The 17,365-nt window shown below is 27.3% G+C and overlaps 4 protein-coding genes across 4 annotated transcripts; 2 read left to right on the top strand and 2 right to left on the bottom strand.

Moving 5' to 3' along the window:
• Positions 1 to 4,141: 4,141 nt before the first annotated feature.
• On the top strand, positions 4,142 to 6,376 carry PGO_102110 (cyclophilin; the record flags this gene model as incomplete). The annotated part of the gene is made up of 1 exon (XM_028688241.1): positions 4,142 to 6,376. The coding sequence occupies one exon, from the start codon at positions 4,142 to 4,144 to the stop codon at positions 6,374 to 6,376; it is 2,235 nt and encodes a 744-aa protein (XP_028544042.1).
• A 1,363-nt stretch (positions 6,377 to 7,739) lies between these two features.
• PGO_102100 (stripes inner membrane complex protein) lies at positions 7,740 to 8,843 on the bottom strand (the record flags this gene model as incomplete). Its single annotated transcript, XM_028688240.1, has 3 exons — positions 7,740 to 8,197; positions 8,380 to 8,485; positions 8,664 to 8,843. 3 exons carry the CDS (start codon positions 8,841 to 8,843, stop codon positions 7,740 to 7,742), a joined length of 744 nt encoding a protein of 247 aa, XP_028544041.1.
• Positions 8,844 to 10,967: 2,124 nt separating this feature from the next.
• On the top strand, positions 10,968 to 12,311 carry PGO_102090 (hypothetical protein, conserved; the record flags this gene model as incomplete). The annotated part of the gene is made up of 1 exon (XM_028688239.1): positions 10,968 to 12,311. The coding sequence occupies one exon, from the start codon at positions 10,968 to 10,970 to the stop codon at positions 12,309 to 12,311; it is 1,344 nt and encodes a 447-aa protein (XP_028544040.1).
• Positions 12,312 to 12,718: 407 nt separating this feature from the next.
• On the bottom strand, positions 12,719 to 15,373 carry PGO_102080 (topoisomerase I; the record flags this gene model as incomplete). The annotated part of the gene is made up of 1 exon (XM_028688238.1): positions 12,719 to 15,373. One exon carries the CDS (start codon positions 15,371 to 15,373, stop codon positions 12,719 to 12,721), a length of 2,655 nt encoding a protein of 884 aa, XP_028544039.1.
• Positions 15,374 to 17,365: the final 1,992 nt, after the last annotated feature.

The raw sequence follows: 17,365 nt of genomic DNA, 5'->3' as shown, positions 1-17,365 counted from the left end.
AATAAGTATTCACATATGCATATGTATATTAAATATACACACATTCATATTATACATAAACGTATGCATGTACGATGCATGAAAGATATTATAAATTCATTTTCGCCTTTGTGTGTTTTTGTTTTTTAAACAATACGAAATTTTCATTTCTAAGAAAATGAAAATAACAATGCAATGAAATGGGAAAAAAAAAAAAAAAAAAAAAAAAAAGTTAAGCCAAAAAGAAACGAAGAAAAAAAGATAAAAAAGGAAGAAGCTTACGAAGAGGAGCAATAACGAATGATGAATGCGTAGAAAGTAAAAAAAAAAAAAAAAGGAAATACAATTTTCTGCTTCATATAAATGTGTTCTTAGTGAAACACTTCATATTCATTTAAGTCTATATATTTGTGTAAAATCGTATTTTTTTTAAACTGTATATATACTTACATATACATTTACTTATATTACGTGTGAGCGTATTTATGTACGCATATATACATATATGTGTGTATATATATATATATATGTGCACAAAAATAATGCATGTTTTTATAACTACTCGCTTCATTTAAAAGAGAAAGAAGAATGAGGAAGTTCAAGTGGTTTTTTCCATTCACAAATATTAGTTAATTGGTGAAGAAAAAAATGTAATATAATCTAATATTTTTTTTTTTTTTTTTTTTTTTAAATTCTTTTTACCAAACATGTTTTTCTTTTTACATTTCTTTCGAACTTCTAATGTGTAATGTTGCATATGAATGATGGAAGAAGTAACAAAATAGTAAAGGAAACAAACAAGTAAGAAAAATATGCTAAAATGGTATGTATGTGTGTAGTTACACACCTATGGTATGCACATGAAGCATTTGTGACACTCCAATTCCATCAGTGATAAGATCACTCACAAATTAAATATACTTGTTTTCACATTTCCAAAAATATTGACATGCTATGTGCAAAAAAAAAAAAAAAAAAAAAAAAAAAAAAAATCATATAATCCTTTGTTCTTGCATATATGAATGTGCCATATACATTCCTGAGCGCACATTTTTTTTTTTTTTTCACCTGCACAGCAAGGTGCAAAATGTGAGGTATATATAGTTACTATTTTAAAACTGCAAGAAAGCTATAAAGAAGGCACATTCGCTGAGAATATCTTTAAATAAAGAAAAGTTTAAAATTCGCAAAGTGATTTAAAAATAGGAAATATATATAAATGTCTTCGCATAAGTGGAAACTTCGAAGCATTATGATTAAAAAGTTTTGCACAAGAAAGGAAAAAAAAACACAACAAATAATTTATAACAATTAATACAGAGTAATTATTTTATAACAATTAATGAATAATAAGTAATGCATAATAAGTAATGCATAATAAGTAATCATAATAAGTAATCATAATAAGTAATCATAATAAGTAATCATAATAAGTAATCATAATAAGTAATCATAATAAGTAATCATAATAAGTAATCATAATAAGTAATCATAATAAGTAATGCATAATATTCAATGCATAATAAAAAATACATACACATTATATCCATGTTAAGCATATGCATTTAAATTCAAAAACAAATGTGTGCAAATCGCATGAATTAAGCAACACAATTTAACTTAAATTTTTTAGAACAAAGTATCTGAACATGTACACACTTTTTTTTTTTTTTGTACATGCGCAATTATGGAAAAGCCACAAAAAATATAAATAGATAAATAAAAGTAAAAATAAAATAACCGCATGGAGAAAGTGTTCCTTTTTTTTTTTTTTTTTTACGTAATTTACACCTGTTATTTATTTTATTTTATTTTTTTTTTTTTTTTTGATAACAAGAGTATGACACTTTTATTTTATTTTTATTTTTTTCTTATTTTTTGCTACATGCTATATATAACAGTAAATAATTTTAATTCATAAGATATATTTATATATAATATACTATGCACAAAATGAAATAGAGAAAGCTTATCTTTAAGAATGCGAGAAATAAAAGGATTATTCATCCCATTTCACCATATATATTTTAATATGTAGTTACATATATGTATATTTTTAACATATATGTGAATGTATAATGTGACATTAACCAGTTTTGAAATTTTTGATCCACCCCCAAACGAAGTCTTATTCTTTATATAAAAGGAAGGAAAAGGATAAATGGTGCTACCCTTTTAAAATATATACCCAAACAGTACCTCCTTTTTCTCAGTGATAACATTATTTCTTATCGCAATTATTTTTTTTTTAAAAAATTCTTAAAAATTGGAAGTTTCATAAGGTATAAAACAGCCATTTCTTATAATTTCTTTACTTTACAAGAAATGAAAATATGTATGCTTTTATACATGCAAATTAATGCATTCGTAACGTCAAAAAGGATATATGTATTTTTTTTTTTTTTTTTTTTTTCATGTAAACTTTGCGAAAAGGTCATATACAATGTGTAGTTATAAATGTAACCACACAGATTCATGAATAATCAACGTCTTCTTCTCCTTGCTTTTTACAACATACCATTACAAGTGCACCTAAAAATGGGAGGTATCAGTCAACAAACCTCAAAAGTAGCATGACTTTGCTTATAAATGATGTTTTTTTTTTTTTTTTTTTTTTTTTTTTAATTTCTATTTTCGAAAAGTTGTGAAATTATAATTTGTGTGATGGCAATTTTGTCCAAGTGAAAAATATAATTCCTTAATTTTTGGTGTTTTCACAAGTAATGTTATATTATCTGCACTCACTTTTATCAGTTCGTAACATTTTTGTGCAACTAGAGTGAGTTTGCTTTGATAAACCATTCGGGAGATTAGGGAATATGAATCAATTCGACATTACACGTCAGGTAAAAATCGTTCCTTTGGATTTGAACATGTGTGAATATATTCATGCTTGTATATATATATATATATATATATATATATATATATATATATCCGCGTTAGCTTATGTAGATAGAACGCACTACCCAAATAACTACATAATGTTGTTCACGAAAAAAATCGAACAACGATCTATAGCATATTTTTCCTAGTTTCCTATTTTTTTACTATACATGCTAAAATGTATAGTAAAAAAAAGGAGGAAAAAATCGATGTATTTGCACTTTTTATTTTGCCTCAATGTGTAACATTCCTGTACGCGCACACTCTGATGATACATATAGGTATAATTTGTTGGTGCTACTGAAAAGAAAAGAAACAGAATTTTAATTGGTAGAATTTCCAAGGGGATAGATGTATATATTATGAACTCCTTTGAAAGGATGAAACGAGGAAGCATAATCCATATACAAATATGTGTTAATGTTATATGCATATCTATACATATATGACAATATAAAAATGAAATGTGCCTTGTTTCAGAGAAAGTACCTTCACTTTTTTTCTCTTTTTTTTTTTTTTTTTTTTTTTTACTTCACGATTTTAAATCTGTTTTTAGTCATCAATTAAAAAAAATTAAGACTTTGATTAAAGTCATGATCTTATCCTTTGATACTTGTGTAGGCAGATATTTTGAAGAGGAATATTAATAAAAAGTCTTTTTTTTTTTTTTCTTCTTTTTTTTTGTTCACTTGGATTCATTTTCTCGTTTCTATTTTTTGTTCCCCTTTTTTTATAATTTCCAAAAAACATTTCTTTTAAAATCAGCCGAATCTGCGAATAAATCACGTCATCCCGTTTATGCAAAAAAAAAAAAAAAAAAAAAAAAAAGTATATAATAAGAACACCCCAAATATGCGATTTCGAAGGTACGATTATTCATCTAATAATTTAATTTTATATTATTTATTTTGCTTTTTTTTTTTTTTTTTTTTTTTTTTTTTGAGCAAATGTAATACACAAGTCGAAATGGAAATGGGATACATTTTGAATCGTTCTTAAAAGATAGAAATGATACCTGGTATTTTTTTTTTTTTTTTTTTTTTTTTGCAAAAATGGGCAAAGAAATAATTGCTATTGGTTGTTTAGGAAATATTTTTAAATCGGGTATAAATTTCATAAAATATATACATATATGTATATATATAATATATACCAGGATTAGATATATGTAATAAAGCATATTATGTGCCTACGCATATATTTATATGCAACACAAAAAATACTAGCAGAGGTATAATGAATTTTACAATTAATTTGAACACGAAAGAAATGAGAAATGAAAGATAACACCCCAGGTAATGCAGAAGAGGAGAAGAAAAAAAATGAGAAGAACCATTCGTCAGAAGGTGAATCTAGTGATTCCAGTTTTGGTCCATCCCCCATAGAAGTAAGAAACAATCGGTATGAAGACGTTTCAGAAGATGCTTCTGAAGATGCAATCGAAAATAACAATGGGGACGCCCATCATATCGAGGAGAATAGCAACTGTGATCCCAGTGTCGATAGCTATGACGAGAGGAGGAAGGCAAAGTACGCGAATAACAATACTGAAGGTGGAAAGGACATCCAAAGGGAAGAAAAAAAACAGGGTGCTCCAAGTAAGAGAAGAATAGAAAAAGTGAGAAAAATCAAGAAAAAAAAAAAAATAAACAATGATATATATTTAAATAACATTCCAACAAACAGACATTACCAAGTGAGTTACATGCATACAGATATTGTTACTCAAGTTGTTGTAAGCAATAAGAAGAAATACATAGTGACAGGAAGTGCAAACGGAGTAATCAAATTTTGGTATAAAAATGTAGGATCCATCGAATTTGTAAAACATTTCAAAATTCATTCGAATGAAATAATATGCTTATTCATTTCTGAAGATGAGGAAGTTTTGGGAAGTTTATCAAAAGACAAAACATATAAACAATTTGATGTTAGCAGCTTTGACATGAACATAATAATAAAATTAGATTTTTCACCCCAAACAGGAGAATTTGTTTATTCATCTCTGTTTGCAACATCTGTAAAAGTGGCTATATCGTCTAGCGAGAAATCTTGTATACACATTTACAAACCCTTAGAAAGTGACATATGCTTGCAAGTAATAAATTTAAATTCGAACATTATTGAAATTATAAAGTATAATAAAACATATGATCTTTGTGTACTCAGTGATAATAGTGGGCTCCTTGACATAGTAGATGTAGAAACTTTTCATTTTCCCAAATGTGAAGATCATATGTATAAGAATAAAGACAACCTTACTTGGGAAGATAAAAACAGGGACGAAGATAGTTTTACATACAGTATGCGAAACAGTATAGAAAAAAAACGGATTGGTTTTTCTTTCAAAAGTGAAACAGATTTATATGAATTATGCAAATATAAAACGTATGCCTTATGTGTTAACATTAGTTTGGATGGAGAATTTATGGCTATTTTATCAGAAAATTATTTTGTACGAATATATAAATTTAGAACTATGAAATTATATAGAGTTTATGATGAAAGTACAGAGATGTATTTAACAGCCCAAAATGATCCTCTAAAAAAAGAGCTACATATAGATAGTCTAGATTTTGGAAAAAGACTTTTTATCGAAAAGGAAATAAAAAAACATATCAAAAATCAAAATATAAAATTAAATATGATTGTATTTGATGAATCAAATCAGTATATCATATATTCAACATTCATTGGTATAAAGGTTGTCAATTTTATCACAAATCAGTTATGTTACATAATTGGAAAAAATGAAATGAATTTACGTTATTTATCCCTTGGCTTGTATCAAAAAATTATACCAATTAACAAAATTAGGACAAATATTAACGAATCGTTATATATTAATGATAAAAATATTTCCGATTGTGCTTTATTCTGTACCGTATATAAAAAAAATCGATTTTATGTATTCACAAAAAAAGATATGAGTGAACAAGAATTAGATGACAGAGATATTTATAATGAACAACCAAATAAAAATGACTTAAATTCTTTCATATCATCACCTTTAAAAAATTTAGAGAATAATACAAAAACGTATAAAAGTGCAATTATTTACACAACTATGGGAGAAATACATATTACTCTTTTTTACAAGGAATGTAAAAAAACGGTGCAAAATTTCTCTCTTCATTCAATAAATGGATATTATAATAATTGTATATTTCATCGTGTTATCAAAAATTTCATGATTCAAACTGGTGACCCATTGGGCGATGGAACAGGTGGAGAAAGTGTTTGGGGAAATCAATTTGAAGATGAATTTTTTGATCATCTCAATCATTCCAAACCATTTATGGTATCTATGGCAAATTGTGGACCAAATACAAATGGTTCCCAGTTTTTCATAACCACAGTTCCTTGTCCTTGGCTTGATTTTAAGCACACAGTTTTTGGGAAAGTAATTCAGGGGACAAAAGTAGTTTTGGATATAGAAAAGGTGCGAACTGACAAAAGGGACAAACCCTTGGAGGACATCAAAATTTTGAATATCAAAATTTGTCATTAGCTTTTTTTTTTTTTTTTTTTTTGAAGCCCCAAGAATTGCACGAGAGTTAGAAGTTGCCTTACATGCATCTCCATCATTTGTAAACATATATATGTATATATATATATATATATATATATATATATATATTTTTTTTTTTTTTTTTTTTTTTTTGCGTAAGCTCATTTTGGTGAGTTTCTAACTCTAGCACAAAATGTTCTATAAGTTTGGGCCAACACCCGTAAAGAAATTTATGCTTCTATTCTATTCAACAAATTTATTTTCACATTTGTTTATGTTAAAAAGACTTCCGCGCCGACTTGAAGTATTCGTCTATTCCGTAATTACACTTCATAAAAAAAAAAAAAAAAAAAAACGACGATTTTAATATCCTTGTTTTTATTTTATAAATTGTTGTAAATTTAAATCCAAGAGAAAAAATGATACATTCCTCAAACTTTTAGAAGCATAAAAATTTGCCAAATCAAGTATATGGAAAAAGAAAAAAAAAAACACTTTAGATAAATTAATATGTGTTCGTGACAAGGAAAAAATTTTTAATTATGAGAAAAGCTCAAGATAACAAAACAAGAGGGAAGAAGGAGGGGATCATTTAAAATGTGTATCCATGTGTGCACGTACATGTATATGTGCAAGTACATATATACATTTGTGCAATGTAACAAATTTAGCAACTGGACAAAATTAAAAATGTAGCGAATGCATTGCTTATGTAGTTAAAGCAGCTAACGTGAAACTGGGTAATATAGCAATATGACGTTCGAAAAAAAAAAAAAAAAAAAAAAAAAAAAAAAAAAAAAGGTGCATTTATCGAGAGAACAATGCAGAATAGCCATATGCATATAAAACTTTTTCATCCGTTGGACAAGGATGGAAAGGGGAGATATATATATCCACACCTATCAACGTGTGCACATGCATATACACAAAAAAAAAAAAAACCCTATGTGTGGATAATGTAGACACGCACCTGCTTAATATAACAGCCATTCATCTATGCAAAACGAATTCTGTTTATTCGAAATTGTTATTTAATAAATAGGGATGCATTGAAGAATTTCTCCCACATATAGGCCCACCCCCACTGTGTACCAACAGGAAAATAAAGTAAAATACATGTTTTTTAGAATGAAAATGATTAGAAATGTATATAAAAGTGTGTAATTTTTTCATCCAAAGGACATCTATGCAAGTATTATATACACATGTATGAATTATTCCATATTTAAATTAAAAAATAAATTCATTAAAAATTAAAATATAATAATTTTTTTTTTTTTTCTTTTTTTCTTCTTTTTCCCTTTTTTCTTGTCCAATGAATGATGAAAACACTTTCCTCCACTGAATGAGAAAATCTCTTTTCTTATCTTTTGTAGATATAAGGGGGGTGCATGGATTTGTCAACTGATATATAATTTGCCTCCCTCGAAGGAACATTAAATGGTGAATGTGTGTGCTGATGTACTGGTAATATAATAGGATTAGCTACTTTGGGAAGAACGACAGAGTTAAGTAAATGTGGGGTACTAGTACCTATAAATCGATGTTTCAAAGATTTGATTAAAGCATCCCTTTGTTCTTTGAAAATCCGAACTCTGTTAGTAATGTCGTTGAAGGTTTGTTGTAATCGAACTTTATGTCCTGGTAGCCATCTAGTGTTATTAAATTTTTCCACGTCATCAAGGGCATTGGTGGATAATGTGCATAATGTCTCAATCGTGTCAAATCCAGCATTGACAAAATGAACTGATATTTCTACTGGTATTTTTTGTTGCTTAAAAAATTCCACTACTAGTATTCTTTCTTGTTCCAAATCGGGGTCTACAAAAAAAGAAACAAAAATAAAAGTAAAAATAAATACACAACACATAATGCGATAAAAAAATGAATTTAATTGTAAATTTTTAAGAACACTTATATGCTATCAAATTATTTATTTCGTGTCAATGAGCATTCATCATGTATGTTGAAATATTTATAAAAAAAAAAAAAAAAAAAAAAACCTCCATTCCATATGGCCTCAAAGCCATGTAAATGTTGGGGATAATGCTTGCACAAAAAATCTACAATAAAGTGTATTACATTACTCGGTTTTCTTTCATCAATTTCCTGTAAAGAATGCAAACGTGTGTATATGTTCTTTTTTTCCCTTAGTCCTTTTCTTATCACTCAATAAGTTTAACAAATTTTCTCTAATGAGTTGTGGAGTTTCATTTTTAAGGAAGCAACAAAGCCTTGTTGGACAATGTTAGTAATACTCCTCTCCACACTCCATCCCTCTTTTTACTTGCGCTATTCTGGCCAATAATTGGTGAACATTTGAATTTTTGCTAAGTAGATTTCTTTTATTGGATTTAGTAGAACTGCAGTTACTGTCCGCGATTGATAGTAAGTCATCTTCTATTTTTGACTTCTTATCAGATTTATTCTCAGCATAAGAATGCGTTTCGCTAAAAATTTTGGACATTTTTCAAGCCTTTGCATGTGTATATATATAAAGTTGTATGAACGTACAAACGCTAACTTTTTCTTCCTATGAAGCATTTTTTTGCTTGCATAATGTGAAGTACTTTTATATATGAGCAATACGTATATATATATATATATATATATATATATTTTAAATGTATTAGGGAAACACACACACACGTGAAAAGTAAACAAAATAAAAAAAAAAACAAAAAAAAAAAAGGAAAAGGAAGAACGAAATGTGGTGTATAATTTTGACTTATTTCCTAGTCCTTCCACAGTACGTTTATTCCAATCTCTTTAAAAGGATAGGGTAAAAAAAAAAATGAAAACAAAAATAAAACATAAAAAAAAAAAAATTCAACAGAAATTCTATTTTTGTGATGTTGATTTTAAGGGGTAAGAACTATTTTAAAAAAAATGTGCAACTTATGTGTAATATATACAGTTCAAATTTACATGTGTGTAAAAATTTAAATAAGTGTGTTAATGTAGACCTACACAAGAAGAATGCTATGTCATAAAGCTTTGAAATTTATAGACAGTTAATGATTTTTAAATAACTGTCTACCACTTTGAAACATAAAGTTATTTATTATATTAACAGTTCAGGTAAATTCTTAATTTATGCGTACAAAAAGAAAATACATTTTACTTTTTTTTTATGAACTGTTAATATAAAAAAAAAAAAAAAAAAAAAAAAAATTATAACTCACAAATGGTTAGTGTTAGCTTTCCATATTAATGCAATGAAGACCGAGACCTCATTTGTACAACAGACTGACATATATTAAATTAAATACATTCATTATTAAATGTGTATAATACCTCAATAATTGCCAGTTGTTGTTGTTATTGTTATTTTTTTTTTCTGTTTTTGGAATAAAATTACCATAACAAAATTGTAGGAAAGCCCTTTTTTTTTATTCTTTTTTTAAGTTAAAGCTACGCATAACAAAAATGCATTATATTGTGTTTGTTCCCTTTCTGAATGGATATATAAAAAGAAGAATCAAGGGTAACAAAAATTCTTTTACAGGGATAAAATTTTGAAACCTCTTCATTTTTATCCACCCCCCCAAACTTTTTCCCTCTATGACATGATATATGGATATTCAGACACCTTTTTTTTTTTTCTTTTTTTGAGGGTTGGGGGTATAGGGGAAAACATATGCTGCTTTAAATTAAAAAGCATATAAAATGTTGCAAAAAAGATGGAGTGAATCTTTTACTTGCTCAGTAAATTTTTCATATACTTAGAAAAGTGGATTCTTAATTTCCCCCTATTTTACAAGTTTCAAGAGTGAAAATGCTTACATAATTAATATAAAGGCATAGCCAACAATGCTGAATATATTTATTACTTGTCAAAGATAATAATAACACTATTAAGTTTTTATATAACTTTGAAGCAGTTTTTCTCCCCATTTTTTTTATTTCAAGCCAACTGTGTGGAATGTGTTGTTACTATAAAGAGATGGAAAAAAAAAAAAAAAAAAAATAGCTAAACTTTTTTTTTTTTTTTGTTACTTCTTTGGAATTCTTCACATACTCATATTAACCAAAGTACCTCATTCGTTAACCTAAATAGATTGTAAAAATCTGTATGCAACTATGACATTAAGCATATAAAACCAAAATTTATATTTCAGCCTATATTATATACTAATAATAGATTCTCCAATTATATAATGAATGTGTATTAACAAGGACAAAAAAAATAAAAAATAATATGCTAAATATTGTGCTACGTAAAAAAAAAAAAAAAAAAAAAAAAAAAAAAAATCTGTGCAACTAGCTTTAACATATAGAAACGCTAGAATAAGCACTTTCGGTTTTTTAACTTTATTTGAAGAGCCTTTTTCTACGATGTAAAAGCAAAAAATATAATCCTTGCATAGGGGTTCACATGTACGAATTCATTGGATCGTTAGCAATAAATTTTCTCTAAAATGCTTTTTTTTAAAAAAAAATGAAGAAAAACGAATTTAAACATATATACACTTCTCCATAAGCATGTGCATCCCAAGATTGCGCAAAAACAAAGAGGATAAAATCTACAAATATATATATATATATATATATATATTATATGCCGCATACAATCGAGCTCTAATAAAACATGTATATTGGAGTGCTATCTGACGAAACTGACAACAAATTTGATTTGATAAATGATTCCAAATTTGGTGGTGACCCCGTATGGTTACAGGGCAAGAGACCGAGAAACTTCAATCTGAAATGTCCAACATGTAAAAGCAATTTAACATTTTTATTTCAGTTGTCAACATCGTATAATGAATACATAAGAACATTATACATGTTTTGCTGCATGAACAGTGGTAAGTGCAACGTGAATAAGAAAAATTGGGTGTGCATTAAGGGGAAAAAAAAATTATTTGAAAACTTAGAAAATAACAAAATGAGAGAACAATCCTCAAATAATAATTGGGATGTACCAGAAATATGCCAGAATGAAAATACTAATGAAAATGATCCTCAATCATTTACATTTTTAAATTGTTGCAGTAAAATAAATGAAAGACAACCCATTTTTGACTTCTCAAATGATAATATGAAAAAAGAAGACTTTGTAACACAAAATGTGAATTGTTACGAAGAAAAATTAATTGATTGGAATTCTTTATTTTCTAAAAGCACAGAAAAACAAAATTGGAATAACTCATTCTTTAGTAATTCCATTAATAAAACCTTAAATTGTGTAAATGAAAAACATAAAAATTACTGTCATCCCGCGATTAGTAATAGTATCCAAAGATCTAACAAGTCAATAGTACAGAATCAAACGAGTGATAATAACAGAGAAAGAGAACTACCTAAGCCTTGTCAAATGAACCAGACAAATGAAAATATTGTCGGAGGTACTAGTTATAAGTTACCTAGTTTTTATATTTCCCTAATTGAAGATGATGATGATGATGATGATAATGCTGCTAATGATTATGGAAAAGATTACCTATACGAAAAAGCCAAAAAGATGCAAGAAACATATGAAGAATGTAATAAGCAAAATATGAAAGATAATGTAGACTTGGACTTAGGAAATGATAATGATTTAGATGATATTGGTGATGTGGAATTCTTTGAAAATGATTTTAATGGGTGCGTAAAATTTTATTCATATTTAAGTAAAAACTATAATCAAATATTAAGGTATTCTTATAATGGTAAATTTTTATATATGTATAAATCCACAAAAAATTACATAAAGGAAAGAACATTGACATGTGCACACTGTAGAAATAAATTACTTTTTGAAATGCAATTTTTTTCTACTTTTGTCTATCAAATAGAGAAAAAACTTGAAGAAAAAAAAATATCTCTTTTGGACAATTTCTTAAATAATTTTAACGTTGGGAATGCAATTATATTTACTTGTGAAAAAGACTGTGTTACCATTGATGATATGTATTCATATGAGCACGTAGAATTGGAAATATTTTAGTTGTAGGAGCATGAATATCGACTTGTTACTTTGGTAGCAAACATTGAATGTATTTTTTTTTTATTCTCATTTTTTAATTATGTTTAAAATTTTTTTTTTTTTTTTTTGTCATTTTAAAAGTGCCTTTTGTGAAATGTGTTTTATACATGATACGCACACATAAATGTAATCCATATGCTGAAGCTGGGAAAAACTATATTTACACAAATAGTAAATCGTTCTTTTTAAGAAAATTTACGTAAAGATTGTCAAAATTGCAAATGTAGAGAAAAAAAAAAAAAAAAAAAAACTTGTAATTTTTTACACGTTGCGCAGCAATTTTTATGCCATTTTGTGTATCACGTTGGCTATTCACTTTTCCGTTTGTGCTAACCTTTTTACTTAACCGTTTTTTTAACACACCTTTTTTAAAAATTGAAATTTTTTGTCACAAACATTGCCCATGGAAATTTGAGCCTCAAACTCCTATTAAATATTTTTTCTATTGGTATTTCAAATCTTTTGCAAAAGGCAACGGTGATTCTTGGATCCATATAATTTATTTTAGATGTTCCCAAAGCAATTGTCTTATTATCATCCCGTATTTTCATTTGATTTTTTAATAACTCCACTTTTTTGATAAGAGCAATTAATTTCTTTTTACATGGTTCTTCCTTCATGTTTTCCTTTACTTTGTTAGGTCTTAGAGATCCATCTAAGGTAACAACCTTAGAAACAAATGTAAAGCTTTGTTCGTTGGTTCCTTTTTTCAGATATTGTAAATACTTTTTATACTCCTTTATATCCTCTGTATAAACTTCTATTTGCTTTTTTATTTTAAACATAGCTGTATCGTGTTGTTTTGGAATACTTCTTTGATGGTTACACAAAATAGCAACTTCTCTATTCGCATTATTGAAGAAGTTAATCAGTTCATTTACATTTGACACATCCACTTCTATGGGTGAATTTTTGTCATTGTCGTTTTTTCTCCCTAAAGGGCTGCTATCAAGATTTGCACTGTTGTTTGTAAGCACTGTGCCATTATTTTCCTCTTCCTCACAATTTCTACTTTTTCCATTTTGTGTTGAGTCACTTAAGTCACTAAGTACACTGGTTAACGAAATTATGTTATCTGACTTCCTCTTTTTATTTTTGGGTAAATCACCATAATATGAAAGTAACGGATCCGTTGGTTTACTTTTAATTTCTTTTATTCTTTTTAATTGCTGGTCTAAAGTAATTGAAGCGTTATATGTACGAAAAACTTTTGCTGACAATGTAGGCATAATTTCTTTTAAATATTCATTTAATTTGGAGCAATTAATTTGATCGAACACTCCTTCATCTTTGTTTTTATTTTTGCAAAATATGATCATATTGATATATGCTTGTTTATCTAATTTTACAGTATTAAAATAACGAATACTATCTTTTCCTAAAAAATCGAGAGTTATATAACAATGCTCTTCAGATATATCTTCTAAATTTTTCGGTAGTGGTAATTTGTTACTTTTATTATCACTTTCTCTTTCTCCTTTTATGTTTTCTCCCTTTATATTTTCATTTTTAATAGGTACCAAATGGGAAAAGCTAACGTGTTCAACTCGTAAACTACAACATCCTACAGTATCTGCTTCTTCATCTATGTCTTTTTCTCCCCCTACTCTTAAAGCCAAGAAATCTATTAAATAAACTGCTGTTCCTAGTTGTTTCTCAAGGATGTTTTTATTTTTCATTTTATTCATATAATCTTCTCTAATCTTATGAACGCAGGATTTTAATTTTCTTGCATTTTCATACTTAAGAAAATCTTTATATCCTTTAAATTTTGATTGAGCTGATAGAAATGTGTATTTTAGTTGATCATTTATGCTGTCTTTATAAAAAGCTAACCACGTTACTTTATTATCATGGTATGTGTCTGCCCAATTATGTCCACACATATCATCGTAAAGTCGTGGAACGGGTGCATCTTTACTTACATTAATTACTACATCTTCTGGAAATATTCTTTTTTTCAATAAACCTTGTTTTGGGTGTTCTCCTCTTCCTCTAAATAAACCAGGTGGTTCTGCTTTGTTGCTGGAAATTTTTTCACGAATCCAATCAACCAATGCGTATGTATATGGTAATTCTTTTTCTGCCCTTATTTTTTTTTCTTCTTCTTTTTCTTCTTTTGTCTTATTTAATTTTTCTTCTCTTAATTTAATCAAATGATCTTTGATTTGCATAAAATCAAGAAATTTAAAATTGGATATATCTCCTTTTTTTAACTTGTTTTCATTTTCTTGTCTTATTATATTATCTTTCTCTAATGTGCATATGAAAGTTCTAAAAAAGTTTAATATGAACTTTTCTTTCGTGCAGTAATCACTACCTATTACACTACACCAATATGTAGCTAATTCCTCTGCCTTTTCATTTAATTCTATTTTTATACTTTTATAAAAAATAGGAATGTTATGTTGTACATATGGGGGAGGAAAAATTAGACCTCTATGTTCTAAGTAATGCCACTGTGCATCAGTTTGATCATCTATTTTTTCCCACCATCTGTTTATTGGTTCAAAATTTTCCTCAGATTTTTTAACTATCTTTTTAGGCTTTTTATCTATTTCTTTTTTTACTTTATTTTCTCTCTGTTTTTCTACTTTAGGAGATCTGGATTTTTCATCTGCCTCTTTCTTTTCCTTTACATTTGATTTCCTTTTTTTTACTGCATCATTTTTCTTATCGGTCTTGTTATTGCTAGTATTTGCATCTTCTTTAACTTCATCACCCCCATGAGTACTTACCTTGCGTCTTTTTATCACTTTGCATTCATTCAATGGCGAATCTTTTTTTCCTTTCGTATTGTTTTCTGATTTCACTTTTCGAACAGTAGAACCTGTCTCTTTCGAAACTGTTTTACCACCACTCTTCAACACCTTTTGTGTGTTTATATCCTTCTTCTGGCCTTCATTTGTTTGCTTCGAGTCATTTAATTTAATATAGCAATTTTTTTTCTTAATATTTTCAATTAATATGTCATCATCTGATGTACTGTTATCACAGATATCACAGTTTTCGTTTGTTTCCATCACGCATGAGAAAAAATTAATGAAATACAAAAAATAAAAAAAAAAAAAAACGGAGTCTAGCTGTGCTCCCTCCTTCCAGTATATACATGTATATATGTATATTAGACTAAATTTCAAGGAATTGCTTTTATAAATATGTTTGGGTACACCAACAGATAATTTAAGGAACTCTTCATGATTAAAATTATTTCACCCTCGCCACAATCCAAAAAATTTCGTGAAGAGGAAAATAATTTGTGTGTTGCGATGGCAATAAAATAAGCTATGTGTGTTTCTATGTATACTTGAGATTCCTCTTTGAATGTATGGAAAATCCTTAAAATTAGTTCATGACAAAGAAGAAATTCTTTCACGTTTTATAAAATATAACAGGTGAATATTGTGACGGTGGTGCCGATTAATGCTACAAGTTCTGATTATCATAAATGTGGTGATTCCACTGCTGTTGCTGCTTTCTTTTTTTTTTTTTTTTTTTTTTTCCCCTCTATTGTTCGTCTTTTCCCGTTTCAATATAAACATGTTAAGCATAAAGAAAATATTCAAGTAAAAAGGAAAAATGTATTTTTCCTCTGCCGGTTAGTATGTTAATTTCACAGAACAAAAAAAAATTATACCAAAAAAAAAACTCACCTGGATTTTTTGCGAATTTATTTAGAATGCTTGCTGCACATGTATATTTACGTGAAAACAAAGTGAATTGCAAAAATGCAACAATTGAATCACAATATGGACCGCAAAATAAATCATAAAGTAAATTTATTGTATTTCATAAAAAAATGAGAACACATTTAACAAGTTAAATGGTTCACTCTTTGCATCCATCGAAAATAAAATAAAATTTTAATTGAACAATTTTGTTTTGCTAGCACTCAAGGAATAAAAAAGTAAGCAAATAAAAATAAAAAAATATACATACACACTTAAAGAGAAGTAAAAATGAGCAATTTAATTAAAAGCAATATTAACTTATCTGAATGATGAAACACGTGTATCCTTTAAAATTAATTTTTCATTTTTTAATGACTCAATACAATGAGAACGCCTTTCTTCTTATAATGTCTTTTTAAAATGTTCTTCAAATGACATCATTTGTTTCATTCAGTTTTCTTTTGTCAGCAATCATATGTTAAATTTAGTCACAGTTAAATAATAAGATAATGCAAAAAAAAACAAAAAAAAAATCGTAAATCACTTCATTCTAAAAGAAAATGTGAAACGAGAATTTTGTAAAATTTGGGTTCTCAAAAAAGTGGTAATAATGAAATGTTTCAAATGTTCCAGGTATTTTTAATCCCTTACTGTCCTTTTTTTATTTTTATTATACTTGTTTGAAAATATAAATACCAGGTATGTATATACATATATATATATATATATATATTTAAATAGTTTTACTGAGATAATTACCTTTTTCCATTTTGTGCTGCATTTGTCAATTTGTACCTCTTTAAGTTATTTCCTTTTGTTTTCTTTATTCATTTTGGCCATCGCACTTACCTATGCATTTACGCATTATTTATTACACTTTTTCTTTCTTTTGTGCACTTATAAAAAGCGTAAAAATTAATGTAAAGAAAATGTGTGCTATGAGCGTAGCAACATCAAAAAAACCATACACCATTTTAAATATGAAACCGTGTACGGATAGAAGCAAAATTACTATTTTAAATTACAACTTTTGCAATGCTTTTCTTTATATGAATTAAAGTGTAATGTTCATTACTAATTTATCCTCTTCTTAACTCTTTTTTATTTTTTGTAGTAAATATTCGTAGGAGGTAAAAAACATTGAATGGAAAAACGCGTCCTTATTGTATCATCCAAAATTCTTCCTATATAAACACTTATAAATTAATAAAGTTTGTTTTTTTAGTCACGTACTTACGCTTTTAAGTGGATTCAGTTTTATACTCAAAATATGTTTAAAATTTTGTTTTAAAAAAACAGTCCAAACATTAAATATGAATTTTTAATGCTTCTAGCACCAGAGAA

This window comes from Plasmodium gonderi (genome assembly GCF_002157705.1).
Source record: "Plasmodium gonderi DNA, contig: Chr10, whole genome shotgun sequence".
Taxonomy (NCBI): domain Eukaryota; phylum Apicomplexa; class Aconoidasida; order Haemosporida; family Plasmodiidae; genus Plasmodium; species Plasmodium gonderi.
Note: the sequence above shows the minus strand (reverse complement) of the source record. Positions and strands in the feature narration are given on the sequence as shown.